The sequence below is a fragment of the Mus caroli genome, unplaced genomic scaffold, assembly GCF_978045245.1.
Source record: "Mus caroli unplaced genomic scaffold, Mus_caroli_1 scaffold_16, whole genome shotgun sequence".
NCBI lineage: Eukaryota > Metazoa > Chordata > Mammalia > Rodentia > Muridae > Mus > Mus caroli.
Window position 1 is genome coordinate 20,720,762 of NW_028227271.1, and position 19,698 is coordinate 20,740,459.

The 19,698-nt window shown below is 49.0% G+C and overlaps 1 protein-coding gene across 3 annotated transcripts in view; it reads right to left on the reverse strand.

Moving 5' to 3' along the window:
* The window catches only part of Bik (BCL2 interacting killer), a 28,288-nt gene extending 21,784 nt beyond the window's left edge, over positions 1–6,504 (reverse strand). The window contains exon 1 of one of the 3 annotated variants that reach the window (XM_085831783.1): positions 6,182–6,504. In XM_085831783.1, the coding sequence (XP_085687909.1) occupies positions 6,182–6,194 (13 nt within the window). In that variant the 5' untranslated portion in view covers positions 6,195–6,504. Of the gene's footprint in view, positions 1–2,713; positions 4,636–6,181 lie in introns of those variants that run through there. The other 2 variants (XM_085831782.1, XM_085831785.1) reach the window with 2 other exon arrangements.
* Positions 6,505–19,698: the final 13,194 nt, after the last annotated feature.

Here is a 19,698-nt window from a genome sequence, read left to right on the forward strand (position 1 = left end):
GACGGGTGGACGTGGAGGGGTTGTCAGAGAAATGTTAACTGAGCAAAGACATCAGAAGATGAAAGGCCAGGGATGTATCACTCCGATGATCCCTTATAAACCTCCCAGTGCTTGAAGATGCTACAAAAAAGGATCAACTGTGGCAGGAGAGTAGCTCCATTACAGAAAGCCAGAGTAGCAAGCTACCTCCTCCCCTTTCAGCTTCTAAGTTCTTCATATGCTCTGGAATGTTTGAGCCTGAGGAGGAAGTACTAAAGTTGTCTGGGCTCCTCTGGGAGGTGGACTCCATCCTCTGCCTTCCTTCTTCCTTCTGCCTTCTAGGTGTTGGGCTCTTACCTAGACCCTTTATTGAGCCTTCAGCATCCCATGCCCCAAGTAAGCCAGACAGCCTATTTGCTTCTTGGCCCTCTGTTGCTTAAAATACACAAAGCCCAGGGTCCCATCCCCAGGTCTGGAAACAAAACAGAAGGCTAACTTTAAAATGCTAACTAGGGTTCAGCTTAGAAGATAAGTTAAACGAGCCTGTCACCAAGTTGGAAAATGACACACTGCGTTTTCCAGCTCAGGATGAGAGCCAGCATCCTCTGGCAAAGGTGCACATTTTGAGTTAAGAAAGTTAAAAAATAAGCAATAAAGACCCATAACCCCAGGATCTCAGAGGCACGAGAATTGAGAGTTCAAAGACAGCCTGGGCTATAAAGTGTGAGACCCTGTCTTCGAAATACAAAAAGAACAAACCACAGACAACCTTTAAAACCTAACTCTGGAGGAACAACTGAGAAACAGCAGCTCTGTGACTTTGAAGGGGAGGCGCTGTAATTAGATATGACCTGGGGGTCTCCAAAGATTGGGGTGTTGACATTTAATCCCCCTTGTGACGTATTTAAAGGGGAAACTCAACCTCACTGTGGGGTTTAGAGGCTGGACCTTTGAGAGGTGGGTAAAATGTACAATGTATGTCTTCTGCCAACAAAAGGGAGTCACCCAATATGGCCCCTCAACCCCACATGAACTCAGAATCACAAGCCAGAATAAATTTTACTTCTTTATAACCCAACCCAATGCACTGTATCTTATTAGCAACAGAAAGCAGACTAAAAGTCAGCACTAGGGAAGCAAACCGAAGGATTGAGAATGCAAGGCTAGCCTCTGCTACATAGTGAGGCTTTACTTAAGAAAAATGGTAGTACACACAGAGCTGTGAGTTCCATCCTCAGCTACAAATAACCTGGATACAATAACTATACCTGGAATCCTAGAACTCAGGTGGTGAAGGTAAGAGAATCAGGAGTCTCAAGACCATCCTCAGCTACATAGTAAGCTGGGGGCCAGCCTTGGCTACCTGAGACTTTGCCTCAAAACAAAACAAATAAAGTCTCAAATCCTAGAGTATAGAGGGGAGAAAATGGCGGGGTGGAGTGAGAGACGTGGGGAGGGGCAAGGCTGGGAGGTCAGGAGTGCCACCTGCCCTAGGCAGGACACTAGATCCAAAAGCAGCCAAGGACCCCAGGTGACCCTTCGGTGTATACTTTGTAAAGTAGCAACAGTAAACATGCCCCAACCTAGTGGAAATCAAGGTAGCATTGCTGAGCTACTCAGCTACTTCTTGGGAAAGGTCCCTCCCCACCGGGCTAAACCACAATGCAGTTCACAAACTCAACAAACTGAGGTCCAGAATGGTGGAGGAGCCTGTAGAAAGCCACACAGTCAGAACAGAAAGTAGGCCACAGGTAGAGAGGTTGGTGTGGCCTCTAAGAAAGCCCTCCAGGCTTTGAAGGAGCCAGCTCTATGTGGCCGTTGGGACATAAGCCTATCTGAAATGAGACCTGCTTCCCCGAGGTTAAAATTGAGGTTCACTGACAACTTCCCCATCCCCCAAAGTAGGTAGGAGACCAGCCTTCTTGAGAGCTGCAGCTGGCTCCAGGCCCCTGTAACAGTGTTATCACCTGCATCAACGCCAACAACAATAAACAACACTAAGTAGGGGTGGTTCAGTACACTTCAGAACAGCAATTAAGTTTACAAAACCACCTGCATCCGCATCCTGAAGGCCACAAGGCGGAAAAGTGACACAAGTACTGAGCCCCCAGTGCTGGTTGTGGCTGGTACACGGGCGACCTTGCGTCCGATGCACACCCAGTCCCTGCGCCTGGGCGCAGGCAGGTGGCTAGGAGCTTCGGGGAAGTGATGGTCTGAACTACCCAGGTCGCCTAAGAAGGCCCTTCTGCTGCCCCTCGAAGACCTATTTCCCCGGGTCCCAGAGAGGACAGATGCGAAGCTGGAGTCTGTCGGGAACAGGTGTGAACTACCAGGTCGCGGCAGGGGCAGTGCGAATCCCAGGATCCCCGAGGGAGGGACAGATGCGAACTCTCGGGTCCTCGCGGAGACAGGTGCGGACGCCATCTTCCGCCTGCGGCCCGGGCTGAGCCTGGCCGCCCTACTGTGGCAGTGCCGCGCCCTGGTCTCGAGCTGCTCCCCCTAAGTTTTCGACAACCAGGGCACAGCGACAACGAAGGCTACTTGCTCAGCGCGCCCTGGAACCAGGACACAAGGGCCACCCCAGTGCATGGACGCACAGCGAGACACGCGGACCAGGCTAGCACCTTCGGGGTGTCAGACGCAGAGGGGACCTTTCAGAGCCGGGGCCACCGAGGGATTTGGGCACGAGTCCCCAACTTTCCAGCAACTTGGGCTAGGGCTGCCCGACGCTTACCTGCCAAGCTGAGCTGGCGTAGCGGCGGGCGAGCTGCCCGAACACCTCTCGGCTGGGACGCCGTTGGCGGAGTCGGGGGCGCTGGCTGGAGGCGGGTTATTGTGAGCGGCGGGCTGGACCCTGATAGGTGGCCGCGCCCGCCCCGCCCCGCCCCTTTAACTCCTCCCTCCGGGGCTCCAAATCACCGGTCCCAATAAGTGGCTACAGAACCCCTGTTTTAAAGTCGTTAGCTTGCAGACATTCCTCTGTCGCCTGTAGACCTGCTACTGTATCCCCGCCAGTGTGTCTGCGAGTGTGCTTTCCCCAGATGCTGCCTCTGCCATCGCCGCGGCCAAACCTTAGCAAGGGCTGCCTACTTGGTCCTCATAGTACTCCTAAAGGCTCGGTGCTTCTGTGGCTTCCCTTTGCTCCCGCCTGCTACAAGTTTCCCACTGCACCTCCAAATCTCCCCCTTTCCCCTCTCTCTTCTCTCCCGGTGTATGGGGAGCTCTCCCAGCCCTATGGTGAAGACTTAGGGTGAAGGCGAGGATCGGTAGGAGAAGTGGGAGGAGTTCAGTCTTCAGTTCCCTGGAGCAGGGGCTCCGAGGTGAGTAAAGATGGAGCACTGGCCGAATTACAAAGTAACCACTATCTATACAACAACAAAACTTGTTTATCCCAAGTCAGCTCCCCTCCGTGTAGCAGAGGTCAGAATCTGGGGCAGGTGCCTCCTACTGCGTGCTTTGTCAAGTAGTCAGCTGGACTCTTCCCTCTCCTGTCAGGAGAGAGGTGGTAATACTTGGGTTTCCTTAAATCTTCTCTTGACACCGGAAGGCGGCCCCTCCCCCCACATGTTAGAAGGTCCTAGGCAGAATTTAATCTTAGAGGCCTTCCTATCCTGCCACTCAGATCTTTCCAGTTCTGTGGTCCTTCTGTCACCTCCAAGCCCAGAAGCAAATTGAACCCTGATCTTTGGCCATAGCCATCAGGGATTGTCACAACCTGGAGTTGGGGGCAGGAGACCTTGAAGCCTCTCTGCCAGTACATTTTGCAGATGAATTTGCAGAAAATTGAGACTGAGAGAAGAGAGGCAGTGACAAGGGGTCTCACAGTCCAAAAAGACCTGACCGGTCAGCAGATGCTTGCAAGGGTCTCTGGAGGCACAATGCCAGGCACATAGTAAATGTTCCGTAAACAGTAGACAAGGTGGAGGAAGGAGGCCAGTTTGAGGTCAGATGGGGACTTAGGAGCCCAGGGGAGGGGGTGAGTGAAAATATTTAGCCTGCAAGATCCCCAAGGCAACACGCTGATCAAATGGGAGGCTAGCACAGTGACTCAATCCCTGAACGGCCTGCCGCTGGGGAGGCTAGGAAGTTGGGTAGGTTCCGGGCAATATAGCAAGAATTCACTATTTGGAGGGGTTTGTTTATTTGTTTGTTTGTTTGTTTGTTTGTTTTTTCAAGACAGGGCTTCTCTGTGTAGCCCTGGCTTTTCTGGAACTCACAGAGATGTGCCAGCCCCAGCCTCCCTAGTGCTGGGATTAAAGGGGTGCACCAACCACTACTACCACCAGGCTGAGAATCCATGTCTCAAATTACAAAGAAAAACTGGGTGTGTTGATACCCCTGTCATCTCAGGTTTGGGAAGTGGAAGCAGGAAGGCCAAGGCGTTCAAGGCTACATACGCAGTTTTCCAGTGAGTTCCAGGAGAGCCTGGGGTACAAGAGACCCTGTCTAAAATCAATTAAAAGAAAGAGAGACAAATGAAGGGAAATGGGGCAAAATCACTTAAATAAGAGTGTGGCTTCCTGTTAGTGCTCCATAATTGGGTCAGATGCAAGAAGTAATACAAGTGGTGACACCTTCTGTCCCCAGGGCTCACCTTTGCTCTTCTCTTCCCTTCTTTTGAAACATTTATTCATTCATTCTGTTGGAGAGGGGACTATGTGTGTGAAGGTCGGAAGACAACCTTCAGAGGTCAGTTTTCTCCTTCACCACGTAGATCCCATGTTCTTTTTTTTTTTTTTTTTTTTTTTTTTGGTTTTTCGAGACAGGGTTTCTCTGTATAGTCCTGGAACTCACTTTGTAGACCAGGCTGGCCTCGAACTCAGAAATCCACCTGCCTCTGCCTCCCGAGTGCTGGGATTAAAGGCATGCGCCACCACGCCCGGCTTAGATCCCATGTTCTGTCCCTGAGCCACTAGGCTATGCACCCTGCTCCCTGAGTGGACCATACTCAGGGACTTGCCCCTTTCGTCTCTAGTGGCCTCAATCCACAGGTGCTGCTCACAGACACCTCTGGATCCTCATAATCCCACAGCCTTCTGTGCCCGAGATCACTTGTGTCTATGATCCAGCTGACACAGACGTCAAGCCAAGTTTTGGCCTCGTGCTGTCTTTGGATCCTTTGTTTAACAAATACTGGTAGAGTCTGGTGCAGTGGCACGGGCAATTCACATTCTACAAACTGAGGCAGGAGGAATGAGAGTTTCAGCCAGCCTGGGCTACATAGTGAAACCCCCTGCCTTAAACTCAAAGAATGGGGGATTGGGGTATAGCTTAGTTGGTGGAGTGCATACCTTCTACTGGACCTGCCAGTCACCAATGGAGCTAGCCAGCCATGCCCAGGGATCTCACTATCCCCGACTCCCCAACACAAAGGTTCAAGCCAAGCCAGCAGTGCCACACAGGTCTCTACATGGGTGCTGGGATTGAATTTAGCAATGGCTTTACAGGTTGGACTCTCTCCTTTGCACCACAGTTACATTTACATGAAGTTTGAAACAAGGCAAAGGTCATCTATGGGGAGAAGGGAAAATAACGGAGACAGGAGTTGGTGAAAAGGGGGCACAAGAGAGCTTCTTGGGTGACAGAACTGAGGTTATCGACACCCCCCGACACACACACACAGTTCAACATGCACCGAGTCAGACGTTTACCATCTGTGCGGGTTTTGGTAGGGAAATCAAAAATCAAGGGTTGACTAGCTGAGACCATGTTGCTCTCTGGACAAGGCCAGCTTCACTGGTGACAAAAAGAATCGTCACTGAAGACAGTCCTGGCAGAGTAGACAATGCAGCTTGCTTAGCCCGGTGGCATGGGTATTTAAAAGCAATTTAATTTAGACACATGTCAGGCCAGAGAACCAGTGGCTGGGGTGACAGAAATAACCTGTTTTGGAGTGTGCGGCTTGTCAGGGGATGGAGAACAGACTTCCACTCTGTCAGACAATTCCAGGAATCCAGGGTCCTGAGATAGCTGGCCCTGCAGCACCGTGGAGGCCCTGAGCAGCAGGCTGTGGCTGTCCCCTGGTTATCATTCAAGTCAGGTCTGGTGGGAGGCAGTGGATCCACGCAGTGCAGACAGGAAGAAGCCCCAGCCAGTGGACTCTCCTCCCATCCAGAAATAACATCCTTTGACAGGCAGCTTATCAGTGTGATAGCAGGTTTTCTCAAAAAACAATTACAGCTCCCAGAAACCCACCATGTACCTTCAGCAGGCATGGACAGCGAGGGCTGGACACATGTTTGCTCAATCTCAGGGCACCCTGAGAAGGGCCTCTTCTGGCCCAGCTCCCTCTTCTCGGCATAAGAAGGCAGGTCCTGTGAGCCTGTCTCCTCTGCTGCATCCACAAAGGGCCCTCAGCAGGGATCTGTCTCACAGTGGAGAGACCTTTGTTTCATCCAGCCTCACAGCCCTGTTATCGCTGCGTCACAGAGGGACACCAGGTCAGGCAAGGTCACCCGCAAGGTTCCACGGGAGGCACAAGCTGGCTTGTCATCCCCAGCCCATTGGGCTTTCCTTTCTCCGTTGCTGCTTCTCCTGCCTCAAAGAATGAAGAGAACCAAGAGGGAGGTTGGGGGTGGGGTGTGGAGTGGGGGGCATTTATGGATTTTTCCTCTCACAGGAAATCATCAATTTTTTTCTTTAAAGTTCTGCAGGCACGTCTTTTCCTCTGGGGAAATTCATATGCTACTGTGTTCCCCTGAAGTGCAGAAAGAAATGTAGATAAAGCTTTATAATACATTCTGTGATGTATGCATATGTACAGGTGCGTGGGTAGAGAAGCCAAAGTAGATTATCCTCTGTAAATGTAACTTTTTTCTTTTTTCTTTTAGTTTTTTGAGACAGGGTTTCTCTGTGTAGCCCTGGCTGTCCTGGAACTCAGGCTGGCCTTGAACTCAGAAATCCACCTGCCTCTGCCTCCCAAGTGCTGGGATTAAAGGCGTGCGCCACCACTGCCCCGCATAAATGTAACGTTTATTCTCCTGCTCCTTGCCATGTCTGAGACTCACTGCCTCCATCTGCTAACCAAGGCCTAGTCCTGGAAGCTCCTAGCCTCCAGACAATCTAATCTAGGCCTAGAATGTTTTCAGCCTCTGAGACTTACTGCTGAATAAGCTCACCCCTTCCCAGTTAGTGCTTTCTGAGCTCTGGCTGGTTCAACTCCGCTGTTCTGGGTCAAAACTCTTCAATCTGGTTCCTCTGGGCTTCTCCTGAATCCTCTGCTCGACCTCAGTATAACCCTGGCAATTTGTTCTAATCTTCTATCTCCTTCTTACTCTCTGGCTCGTTCTGTCCTCCCCTGTGTCTAGCTCGTTCTCTCTCTGCTGGGATTAAAGGCCACCACTGTCCGGCTAGTTTCTCACCTCTGTGACAAAATGCTCCAAAAGCAACTTAAGGGAGGAAAGTTGCTCACAGTTCCGGGAGAGAGGGAGGGGCATGAAGATGGGAATGTGGCAGCAGGCATGAAGGGAAGGGCAAGGTGACCAGAGGAGGAGGAGCAGGAAGAAGGCTCCTCCTCCATCTGCACTCAGGAAGAGGACTGCAATGAAGACAGCTTTGCTGTCTGTCCAGCCCCCATGCTCCCTTTATGCCATCCACGATCCCAGCCAGGGATTGATGCCTTGCCCATTAATCTAACTAAGGCAACTTCCACCAGCATACCCAGAGACCCATCTCCCAGGTGACTGTCAATTCTGTAAAATTGACATTTAACATTATCATACGAGATATTTCAGGTGAGGGAGTGGGAAGGTCACTGGAGCAAGGATAGGAAATCCCAAATGTGGGCACTCCTCTGGAAACACGAGTCTCTCAGGGCTGGAGACGTGATGGAGCAGGTAAAGAGACACTATGCTACTTAGACAGAGGTCATACGCTTGGTTCTCAACACCTGGTACCCAACGACCTCTAACTCCAGCTCCCACGGGATCTGCTGCTTTTTTCTGGCCTCTGAGGGTACATGCATGCATATAAATGTGTGTACACACACACACAAAGAGACACAGAGAGACAGAGAAAAGTAAGAGGGGGGAGCACACAATTTGGGAGGTTTGGGTTCCACAGGGTTTCTCTGTGCAGCCCTGGCTGTCCTGGAATTCACTCTGTAGACCAGGCTGGCCTCGAACTCAGAGAGATCCGTTTGACTCTGCCTCCTGAGTGCTGGGGTTAAAAGTATGTGCCTCCACTGCTCTGCTGAGATTTTTTTCTTCCTTTAAAGAAAACAAGGCTGGTCTGGTGCTTTGCCTGAGGGAGGCGCCACTGTCGCCCACAATTCTATGTGCCCTTGGCAGGCCCTCCTCCTGGGCTGAGCAGGGGTGTGTGGAGTTGAGAGAGCTTGAGCAGGCGAGTCCTAAGGAGGCCTGTGTTGGGCCCTGGGCTGTCTGGTTTCATGTCAGCTTGACACAAGCTAGAGCCTTTTGGAAGACTCCCCATCAGATTGGCTTGCGGTCAAGCCCGGGTTGGCATTTTCTTGATTGACAATTAAGTGTGTGAGCATCAAGTTCTCTGATGGCAGTGCCATCCTCTGGCTGGTGTTTCTGAGGACTATGAGAAAGCAGGTTGAGCAAACTGTGAGGGTCAATACACTAAGCAGCGCTCTTCCAAGGCTTCTGCATCAGCTCCTGCCTCCAGGTTCCGCTTGAGTTCTGGCACGGACTTCCCTGGATAATGGACTCATAAGTCATAGGGCAAAATAAGCCTTAAAAAAAATCACAGCAGTAGAAACCCTAACTAATGCAGGTCCAGACAGCCTGGAAGCTGCTGGCTCTACCTGCTGGCTTTCCTGCCTTCAGGGGCTAAGCATGGTTGCAAAGCCCGACGTTGTCACTTATCTTTCTCTTTCTTTGTATCCTGTCACACCATGTCACAGCCTAATGTCAGAGTGACGAAGTTGATGTCACAGGGGTTTGGCTTCCTTGCACAGCTCTCATCTGAGCTCATCAATGTGTGGCTCCCAACTTCTAGGTCCCCGTCTTACAGTGAGTCTTATAAAGGACAACATTTAATTGAGGCTACCTTACTGGTTCAGAGGTTCAGTCCATTATCGTCATAGCAGGAACGTGGCAGCATCTAGGCAGGCATGGCGCAGGAGGAGCTGAGAGTTTTACATCTTCATCTGAAGGCTGCTAGCAGAATACTGGCTTCCAGGCAGCTAGGATGAGAGTCTTAAAGGCCACATCCACAGTGACACACCTACTCCAACAGGGCCACACCCACTCCAACAGGGCCATACCTTCTAATAGTGCCACTCCCTGGGCCAAGCATATACAAACCATCACAGCCCCTCTCTGGTGGCAATCTCAAAGCTCCCTGTACCTCCTCAGTGTGATTCTGGAGACTCATGGAAGGCCTGTCACCCTTATTCCCCAGGAACTCCTATCGAGGAAGCAATTGCAACTGGAAAGGAAAATTCAACAACCAGTGTGGAGTCCTTTCCATTTTACTTTAAGTTTTATTTATTGTATGTGTATGAGTGCTGTGTCTGTATGTATATGTGTGTGCCTAGTGCCCCCTAGAGGTCAAAAGAGGGTATTGGCCCCCTTAGAACTGCAGTTACACATGGTTGGGAGCTGTCATGGAGGTGCTAAGAACTGACCCGGGGTCCTCTGCAAGAACAGTACAGTTTTGCTTTTTCTCTTGTTTTGTTTTGTTTAACTTTCCATCTTCTTTGGGCTAGAGTTCAGGAAGAAAAGTGAATCTGGATGCAGCCTGTCAAATAGAGGCCACCTCAGTTGGAACCCCTAGCCAAGGATTCCCACAGGCCCCAAGGCTAACTATGTGGGGCTCAGAGGATCTGAGTACCTGACCCAGCCTCTCAACCATTGGGTGGTTCCTCTATGTTCCACAGGACTTGGGTGAGGACCTCGGAGTGCCATGTGGAGGCCTGTGTGCCAGGCTTCATTCCCAGTCTCCCACTTCCCAGGCCTCAGGGGCTTACAAAATGACAAAGTCGCCTGTCTGGTTGCCTGGTCTCTAAAGGCCTTGGCTGCTGTCTGCAGAGAGGATGTGGGAAAAGCACAGGGGCTGGGGTGGGTGTTGCGGAGGGGACAGAGTTTGTCACAAGCCATTCACCTCATGCAGCTTATAGTGGTAAAAGTCTGTCTTCTCCACAGCACACAGGCCAAGTGCAAAAACAAAACCAAGCAGAACAAGAGACCTGGGCTGTAGGTGAAGTGGGGAGCAAGGCCTGGCTTTGGGGTAAATCTGCTTTCTCTCTCTCTCAGCTGGCTTCTGCTATCTATGCTGAAAGCAATACTTTGGGGTTGGGGTGTGGAGGGAGCTGGAAGGTGAGGAGTGGGGCCAGCTTTCCCAGTCTGATAGAATGGATCTGGTTTCCAACCCTTTGCCCTAATCTGACTCAATAGAGAAACTGAATCTCAAACCTGGGTTTTGCTCTTGGGTGAAGAGACATGCTCTGGACAGTGGTCCTGACTTGAGGTTACTCTTGCATTAATAACAAACGTTGGCTTGCTAATGTCGTTTCAGAAAAGGGTTGCACAGGGAGGCATTGTCTAGTTACAGGTTTCAGGGCAGCTCTCTCCTCATGGACTGAACAGTTTTACACGGTGAAGAAGAGGAGCTAAGCCCGGTATGAGGACACAAGGGGTGGAGCAGGAGGCGGGCGATGCGTGTAAAAAAAACGTGCGGTAAAGAGAGCTGGGAGAGAAGCTGGGGAATAGACAGCCAGGCCCCTACCAGGGAGCAGCTCTCTTAGCTTCTGTTCCTGAAAGGGTGCCAGGTGAAGACCTGCCCACTGGTGACTGATTTTACAGCGCTTTCCAGGTTGAAATGTCCTCTTGGTCCCTCAGCCCCACCTCTACAGGGTCTGTAAGCTGCTGGTGCAGAACTGGGAGGTGAAGATGAGATCTGCGTTTCTGTACCCTGCCTATTTTTTCCCCAGGGACTGGTTCCCCACCTGCCAGCCTCCCGGTCAGGACCACTGTAGCATTCTGAGCCTCTTTGGCTGTCTCTGGGCAAGGGTCACTTCTGGATTCCAGCCTATCCTAGGAGAGTGTCCCCACTCGGGGATTTTCAAGTGCTTCTTTCTACACACTGCCCTGAAGCGAGCCTCCGCATCTCACCTCCGCTGTAAGTCTCATCCACAGAGGGACTTCTCTGGAGCCGATTATACTAAACGCTTCCACTAGGTGGTGCTAAAGGTAAATGATTGGGAATGGAAAAGTCACTGGGCTCTAGAGGCGCATGGGGGTGGGGATTTAAGAAACCCGGGGCACCAGCCCGTGCTGAAGTTCAGGGCAGAAGGTTCTGTAGCAGAAATGAGCAGACCTCAGAACTTCAATTCCAGGCTCTTCTGTTGAGAAGAAGTACACGTTTTCACAACATCCTCTACTTTGGTTTTTCTAAAAGATGTATTTATTTTGATTTTTATGTATATGGATTTCTTGTCTGCACGGAGATGTGTGCACTACGCCCATGCAATGCCCGAAGGGGGCATTTGATCTCCTAGAACTGAACTTACAGAGGGTTGTGAGTTGTCACGTGGGCGCTGGAAACTGAGCTCCCATCCTTTGTCTGCAAGAGCAGTAAATACTCGTAGCTGCTGAGCCGTTTCTCCTGCCCGACTTCACAGCCTTCTTATTGGTGAAAATAAAACTGTAATCGTGACAGAATGTGGGGCATACAGAATTACAATGAGGCAAATGGACAACCCTACCACCATCACAGCTTCCCCAGAGATTAAGCCCAACACCTTGAATGTACACGCTAAACATGTGTTGTACGATAAAACTTTGGGGGGAAATGCTATACACAAGTCTATTCATCAAATAGAGGGAGCCTCTAACAGACCAAAGTATGGATACCATGAAAGTCCAACTTGGTGAACCATGAGAATCACTGGGGTTACTTATAGGAGCAGAAATGACTCAAAGTCAGCCATGTCACCAAAGCCCACCCAGCATGGGTGACAGCTCACAATGCTGGGAATCTGGAGACACCACACAGCCTGCAGGCAGCTCAGCAGGCTGGAGAATGTCCTTTCCAGGTGCCTCAGTTGGTCTAAATCTCTTCCAGGTGGCTCAGCTGGTTTCTGCTTCTTCTAGGCACGTGCTCTGGTCTCAGAATGTTTGCAGCTTAGCTTCCCTATTTGGAGGGGGAACTCTCAGCTTTTATTGCTTGCTTTGTCGGGGAGGGGCCTAGTGAATCCTGTCCGTTTCAGGGACTACCTAAAGCTTTTTTTGAGTTGTTTACCTTCCTGTTTAAGGAAACTGTTAACGGATAAGAGCATGTTTTCTGCTGCTGGGCTACAACGCAGCTCAAGACTGAAGTTCTCTTTACAGAAGCCTGCTGGTCAGTTTTGAATCGACTTTTCCACAGCCTAAAACCACCTAACAGGAAAGATTCCCACGGAAGAATCCTCTACACCAGCTCGGCCTGTGAGTTTTAGTGGAGGTCTGTCTTAATGTTAACCTATGTAAAATGACCTAGCCCAGGCCGGTCCTGGTGGTTCATAGCATTAATTCTAGCACTCAGGAGGCAGAGACAGGCAGATCTCTGTGAATTTGATGCCAGCCTGGTCTACAAAGTGAGTCCAGGGCAGCTAGAACTATGCTACATAGGGAAACCACATTTCAAACAACAACAAAAGCAAAAACAAAAAACAAACCAACAAACCAAAAAAACAACAACAAAAAAAAAAAAACCCAACCTAGCCCACTGTGGGCAGCACCATTCCCTTGGCAGGGTCCTGAGCTAGGTAAGACTGGAAACGGCTAGATAAGAGTGGAAGAGGTTAAAAACCCACTTTCCCCTCTGCTGACAGGAGATAGGATATGACTTGGCTTCTGCTTGGATTCCCTAATGACGGACCATAACGGGGAGTTAATTATAAGCTAAATAAGCTCTTTCTTGCCCTAAGCAGCCTTTGGTCAAGGTATTTTTATCACAGCAACAGAAATGAATCTAGACCAGAAAGGAAGGGGGCTCATTCAGCGAATTGGTACTAAAACCGTTGTGTGCCTATGTAGTGCTAGAGAAGTGTCAGTGAACCCTGAAAGACCAGTCAGGAGCTGATCCGATGTAATCACACCAGGGTCTTTATTCGAGCTAGCTTGGGCTCAGCCCACCATTGACTTGCAGCACGGTTTTGGTGGAGAAGAGTCCCGGACACTTATGAGGGCAAGGATTTATAGAAAGTGGCAAGTAAGGGTTAAGTGTTTCTAGTATGGCAAGCATCTAATTGAGGTTGGGGGTGGGGTGGGGGCAGGAAGTACTACTATGTTAACTTAATTGGCTGGTGCTGGGAGTCAAACCATGAACTTAACTTCTGCTTCCCTCTGCAATGGTGGTTGTTAGGCAGGGAGCAGGCTTGCTGGGGATTAACCTAGAAACCCTGGATTTGTTGGGGGAGACTAACCTGGAGACGTAGCTTGTCAGGGTTAGCCTAGAAACTGGAGCTCAGGGTTTTGGGGGGAGTAACTTGGAAACTAATACTAGATACAGGCTTTGAGTTCAAACTTAGGTCAAGATCTCTGAAATGGAGTCTGAACTTAAAAAAGTTGGTCTCTCACCTTTATCAATAAACTGACTGCAAACTATAAGAGCCAGGCCTGAGCCATGCAAAGCAGGTGACAGGCAGGCTTTGGTAGGTGACAAGCAGGCTTTGGCAGGTGGCCTGACCCTGTCTAGGGTGGTCATTGAAGTCACTGCTCTTTTTGGTTTCTTTGTTGTTGTTGTTGTTGTTTTAAGACAGGGTCTCACTCTGTAGACCAAGCTGGCTCAGAGATCTGCCTGCCTCTACCTCCCAAGTGCTGGGATTAGAGGTGCGTGCCACCACCACCTAGCATCTTGTTCAATTCTTTTGCTGAGTTTCGTGCCTGTCTTAAAGTTGTGGGTTGCAATCCCTTGGGGAAAAAAAGGACCCTTTCACAGGGGTCGCAAAGCAGATATCCTGCATATCAGATATTTACATTGCTATTCATAACAGTAGCAACATTGCAGTTATCAAGTAGCAACACAAATAATGTTATGGTTGGAGCTCACCATGACATGAGGAACTGTATTAAAGGGTCACAGCATTCAGAAGGTTGAGAATCACTGCCTTAAAGCTTTAGATGGGCTACTAACCTCTCTGATGGCTTCTGCCTACATCAGACATGCTCATCGCTCACGCCCTCAGGAGACCATTTCAGCAAGTGACTTGCCACCTACCTGCCTTCCCATGGCCCCTTCCACACTGGGGTGGGGTGGGGGCGGGGCTAATTCCAAGGGCTTACATGGAAGCCTCACTTTTCTTTTGAGTGTTTGTATTCGCTTTTTAATTGGGACTTCCACACTCGTCCGTTTTTGGATCTTCCAAGAATTTCTCAGTGTTTTTGTTTGTTGGGAACGTTGTCTGGCTTTCTAGTCATGGGACAGACTTAAAAGCAGATGGCCACTTGGGCAGAAAGCCAAATCCAAAAGTGGATCCCTCCTGGATTAAGACTACGTCCTTGGTTTAGACATCTTAACAATAAGAGAGAGCCTCATTCTTCAAAATGGCTTTAAAAGTCTGAGGAACAATTCAGATCATTTTTAAAAATCAGATAGATTTAGCCAAGTATAGTGGCGCATGCCTTCACTGAGCCATCTCACCAGCCCAATAAATATCTTAAAAATAAAAAATCATATATAATTAGGATTTTAATATAGTACCTATTTGCATGTTCATGGTTTTAAAAGTGAGATCCTAAACCCATCTCTTCTGTTCTTTTTTGCAACTTTTGAGAGAGGTTCTCACGTAGCCCAGGCTAACCTCAAACACAGTAAATAGCTAAGAATGACCTTGAACCTTTTTGTTGTAGTAGTTGTTTTTTGAGACAGTGTTTCTCTGTGTAGCTTTGGCTGTCCTGGGACTCAGGTTAACCTCGAACTCACAGAGATTCTCCTGCCTCTGTCTTCTGAGTGCTGGGCTTAAAGGCATGCACCACCACTGCCCACTTGACCTTGACCATCTAAGCCTCCAGTCTCTTCTGCTCAGATGCATCACCCATGGGCCGTGTCCCATTCTATTTTGTCCTAGGATTGAACCTTGGGCATCATACATATCAGGTGAGCACTCTGACCATTGAACTACAGATTCATTCATTCATTCATTCATTCATTTGGTCGGTCAGTCAAGGTTGCTCAGGCCAGTGCTTGTGAGTTATTGTGCCCAGCACACCACCACCACCACCACCATCATCGTCATCACCACCACCACCATCAGGCTCTTATCCAACCAGGGCCTCACACTTTGTCTTAGTCGCTGTTCTATTGCTGGGAAGAGACATTGTGATCAAGGCAATTCTAATACCAGAAAGCATTTGTGTGGGGGTTTGTTTACAATTTCAGAGATCAGTTCATTTTCCTGATAGGGAGCATGGCAGCACGCAGGCAGACATAGTGCTGGAGAAGTAGCTGGATTTGTATTATGTATTTGTATTAAGTTTGTCTCTTGCTAACCTGTGTGTGTTGTGTATGTATATGCTTTGGGTTTTGTTGAGGCCTGCTCCTTTTAACCTAACTGTAGCCATTTGGTGTCCAGTCTCCATTTTGCTCCTAAGGTGAAATTAAGTTCGGGTTCTCAGAGTCCACTTCCCAGAAGCAGTCATCCATAGCTGACTTCGAAGAACGCTACTAATAAGCCAAAGTTATGGCTGAATTACTTATGCTATGTTAGCTCAATGTTCTGGAACTCCCCTGTTCGCCCCCATGCCGAGGACACTACTCTAAATAAGGTCTTGCTTTGTAGCTTAGGCTAACTTGGAACTTCCCATCCTCCTGCCTCAGTCTCTCCAGTGGTCATGTCACAGGCAGAATTTAAACCAATTGTGGCTTGTTTACTTACTTATTTTATTTATTGTTTGTTTGTTTGTTTGTTTGTTTGTTTTTCGAGACAGGGTTTCTCTGTATAGCCCTGGCTGTCCTGGAACTCACTCTGTAGACCAGGCTGGCCTCGAACTCAGAAATCCACCAGCCTCTGCCTCCCAAGTGCTGGGATTAAAGGCATGAGCCACCACCACCTGGCTTATTTTTCTTTTTAATAACCTTTCCAATGCCCTTCATTTCCAACCTGGAGCAGTTCACCTCCAGCTGATACCAAACTTAGCAAAAATGCTTTATTAGAATAAAACACTTTCTCAGGGTGTGGTGGCACACAACTTTAATCCCAGCACTTGAGAGGCAGAGGCAGCCAGATTTCTGAGTTCGAAGCCAGCCTGGTCTACAGAGTGAGTTCCAGGACAGCCAGGGCTATACAGAGAAACCCTGTCTCAAAAAAAACAAAACAAAAAACAAAAAAAAAACCAAACAAACCAACAACAACAAAAAAACACAACAAAAACCAACAGCAACAACAACAAAAAACAAATAAAAAATGAAACCACCTGGTTCTCAGATCTGATGCAGATGCTGCTCCTTCCTCACTGTCAGGCTGCTTCTTTCTAAAGGGAGAGATTGTTTCGTTCTTTAAATAACTTTTTATTATTTATTTAATTAAAATGTATATGGATAAGTGTTCCTCTTCACATCCGTTTGTGTATCTCATGCATACCTGGAGCTTACAGAGGCATCAGAACCAGAACCAGATTGTGAGATGCTGTGTGGATGCAGGGAGTCAAACCTGGGTCCACTAGAAGAGAAGCCAGCGCTCTTCACCACTGAGTCCTCTCTCTAGCCAAGTGGTTCTTGACCTTCCTAATGCTGTGGTCCTTTAATACAGTTCCTCATGCTGTGATGACCCCCCAATCATAAAATTATTTTCATAATTGCAATTTTGCTGCTGTTATGAATCATAATGTCAATACCTGTGTTTTCTGATGGTCTTAGGAGACTCCTGTGAAAGGGCCATTGGACCCTCACGGGATTGCAACCCACAGATTGAGAACTGCTGTTCTTGATTTTTTGTTTTGTTTTGTTTTGTTTTGTTTTGCTGAGGCAGGATCTCACCATGTAGGCCTGGGTGTGCTAGACCTCACTGCATAAGGGCTCACAATTTTAAGAGCTTAGCCTGCATTTATTACCTGAGTGCTGGGGTTAAAACCTTGGGCCACCACGCCCAGCAAGGAAGGAATTTTCAGATGTCTATCCGAGGGGCCAGTGAGATGGCTCAGGAGGCAGAAGGGGTTGGTGCTGAGACTGACAGCCTAAGTTTGACCCCCAGGGCTTCTGATCTCTATGTCTAGCTGTAGCACCATGCACTCACACACCCCACACCATACATAAACTAACAGCTTAGCTGGTAAAGTGCTTGCTGGGCTACCAGGAGGAGTGAGTTCTACCACAGACCCTATGTAGAATAGAGCATCTCCAGACGACCCTTAATACAGTCCCTCATGCTGTGGTGACCCGCAACCATAAAACTATTTCAATCTGACTTCACAACTGTAACTTTGCTACTGCTTTGAATCTTAATGTACATATTTGATATGTGGAACCCTCCCCCCCCCCAAAAAAAAAGCAGTCATGATGCACAAGTTGAGGACATCTGCTTTCAGGAAAGCTGGAAATTTTGAGAAAGGCACAGAACTCAGGAAAAGAATTGAACAAGAGCAGTGATTGCAAGCTGGGCAGTGGTGGCTCACACTTTAGTCCTAGCACTAGGGAGGCAGAGGCAAGCAGATCTCTGGCTTCAAAGGCCAGCCTGGTCTATAGAGTTGCAGGACAGCCAGGGCTACACCAAGAAAACCTGTGTTTAAAAAAAAAAAGAAAGAAAAAGAAAAATAGGGCATAGTGACATGTGTTTGTAATACCACAGTTGGGGGACAGAGAGTATCTTGGGGTGAAGAGACACTGTGACCATGGCAACTCTTTTTTTTTTTTTAAGATTTATTTATTTATTATATGTAAGTACACTGTAGCTGTCTTCAGACACTCCAGAAGAGGGCGCCAGATCTCGGTACAGATGGTTGTGAGCCACCATGTGGTTGCTGGGATTTGAACTCTGGACCTTCGGAAGAGCAGTCGGGTGCTCTTACCCACTGAGCCATCTCACCAGCCCATGGCAACTCTTATAAAGGACAACATTTAATTAGGGCTGGCTGACAGTTTTGGAGGTTCAGTCCATTATCATCATGGCAGGAAGCATGGCAGCATACAGGCAGACATGATGCTGGAGGAGCTGAGAGTTCGACATCTTGATCCAAAGGCAACCAGAAGAGACGGTCCTCTGTAGGCAGCCAGGAGACACAGAGGACAGCTCCTCAGCGGAGGCATTGCAGCTCCCACGGCAGGGTCTCCTTAGCTGAGCTCAGGAACTCAGGAGCCTCAGCCCCGATCCTTCTCTTCGCTTTTTCTCTTCTCTTCATTGCTTCTTTTCTTGGCTTCTTCTAAGGAGTCACACCAGGTAGAAAATCTCATGAAATTTATTGGAGAGTCCAGGGTGTGGAGGGAGAGAAATCCAGGGATGGCTGCCCTCTGCTTCTGGGCACAGACAGTAGGGAACTGAACAAAGGGGCAGTGCTTATATAGGATTTGGGAGGGGGCGGAGCTTCTCAGGACAGATTTCTAGAGTGTGGATTGGTGGAATTTCAAGTCCTGAGCTTGAGGGAGCTCAATGATTGGTGTGTTTTCCTGCTGGGGATTAGTGGCTTTTTTTTTCCCACCCCATTTCCCTCCATTGGCCCATGGGTTAGGGTGGGAAGTCCTTCCTGGTTGCAACTGGCTTTTGCTGGGGTGCCATCTCTACGGGGATGCTGGGGAGGTGTGGAAGCTGGAGAAGAGGTGCTGCCACTGTGGACATCTCCTGTGGAACAGCTCCTGCCTGCTGTGGTGTTTCAAGAAAGCTGTAGGCTGATGCAGGGAAGAAGGGGTCGCCACCGGGGACAGCTCCTCATGCTGGTAGTAGACTGAGGCAGGAAAAGTGTATCAGGGTGGATGGCACCTGAAGGGTGCAGAGAAGGCGGTTCGCCACTGTGGACAGCTCCTGCAGCTCCCCAGACAGCAGCAGGCTGAGATGTTGTGGTGCCACTATTTTGATAGGAGACGTCATTTTGGACAGCTCCTGTGGGACAGTGTACTGTAGCAGCCGTGGGAGGAGCCTGTTGCTGCTTTGAAGACTTTTGTGGCTCGGAGGCTTTTGTGGTGCTCCGCTTAGGAACTACACAGCCTGTGTCTCAGGAAAGACACCTGAAAATGGCCTCTGGTCCCCACACGCACGCACACACAGAGACCCAGCAGCTCAGCACATATAAAACATACTTAGTCGGGCGTGGTGGCTCACGCCTTTAATCCCAGCACTCGGGAGGCAGAGGCAGGTGGATTTCTGAGTTCGAGGCCAGCCTGGTCTACAGAGTGAGTTCCAGGACATCCTGTCTCAAACAAACAAACAAACAAACAAAACAAAAACCAACCAAACAAACAAAACAAAACATACTGTCTGGACAAATGCTTCAAATCCTTTGGGAGGGCCCCTCGTCGTCACTACATGCTGAACAAAATGGTCACATTACATTACAACTTCAGAAACACGAATTAATCGTCATCTCTGATTTCTGGATGGCAAAGTGGAGTGTCAGTAGGAGACAGTAGCTAACCCTGCCCCGCACCTGCTTGGCCTCCAGATGCCTAGCTCAGTCTGTCATCTTGTATCCTGTCTTTTTTTTTTTTTTTTTTGACTTTTCATTTTTAAATTTTATTCGTGTGTGTGTGTGTTTAGTCTACATATATTTCAATGCACCATATGTGTAGTTAACAGAAGGTTGTGAGCCACTATGTGGGTGCTGGGTATTGAAGCTGGGTATTGCT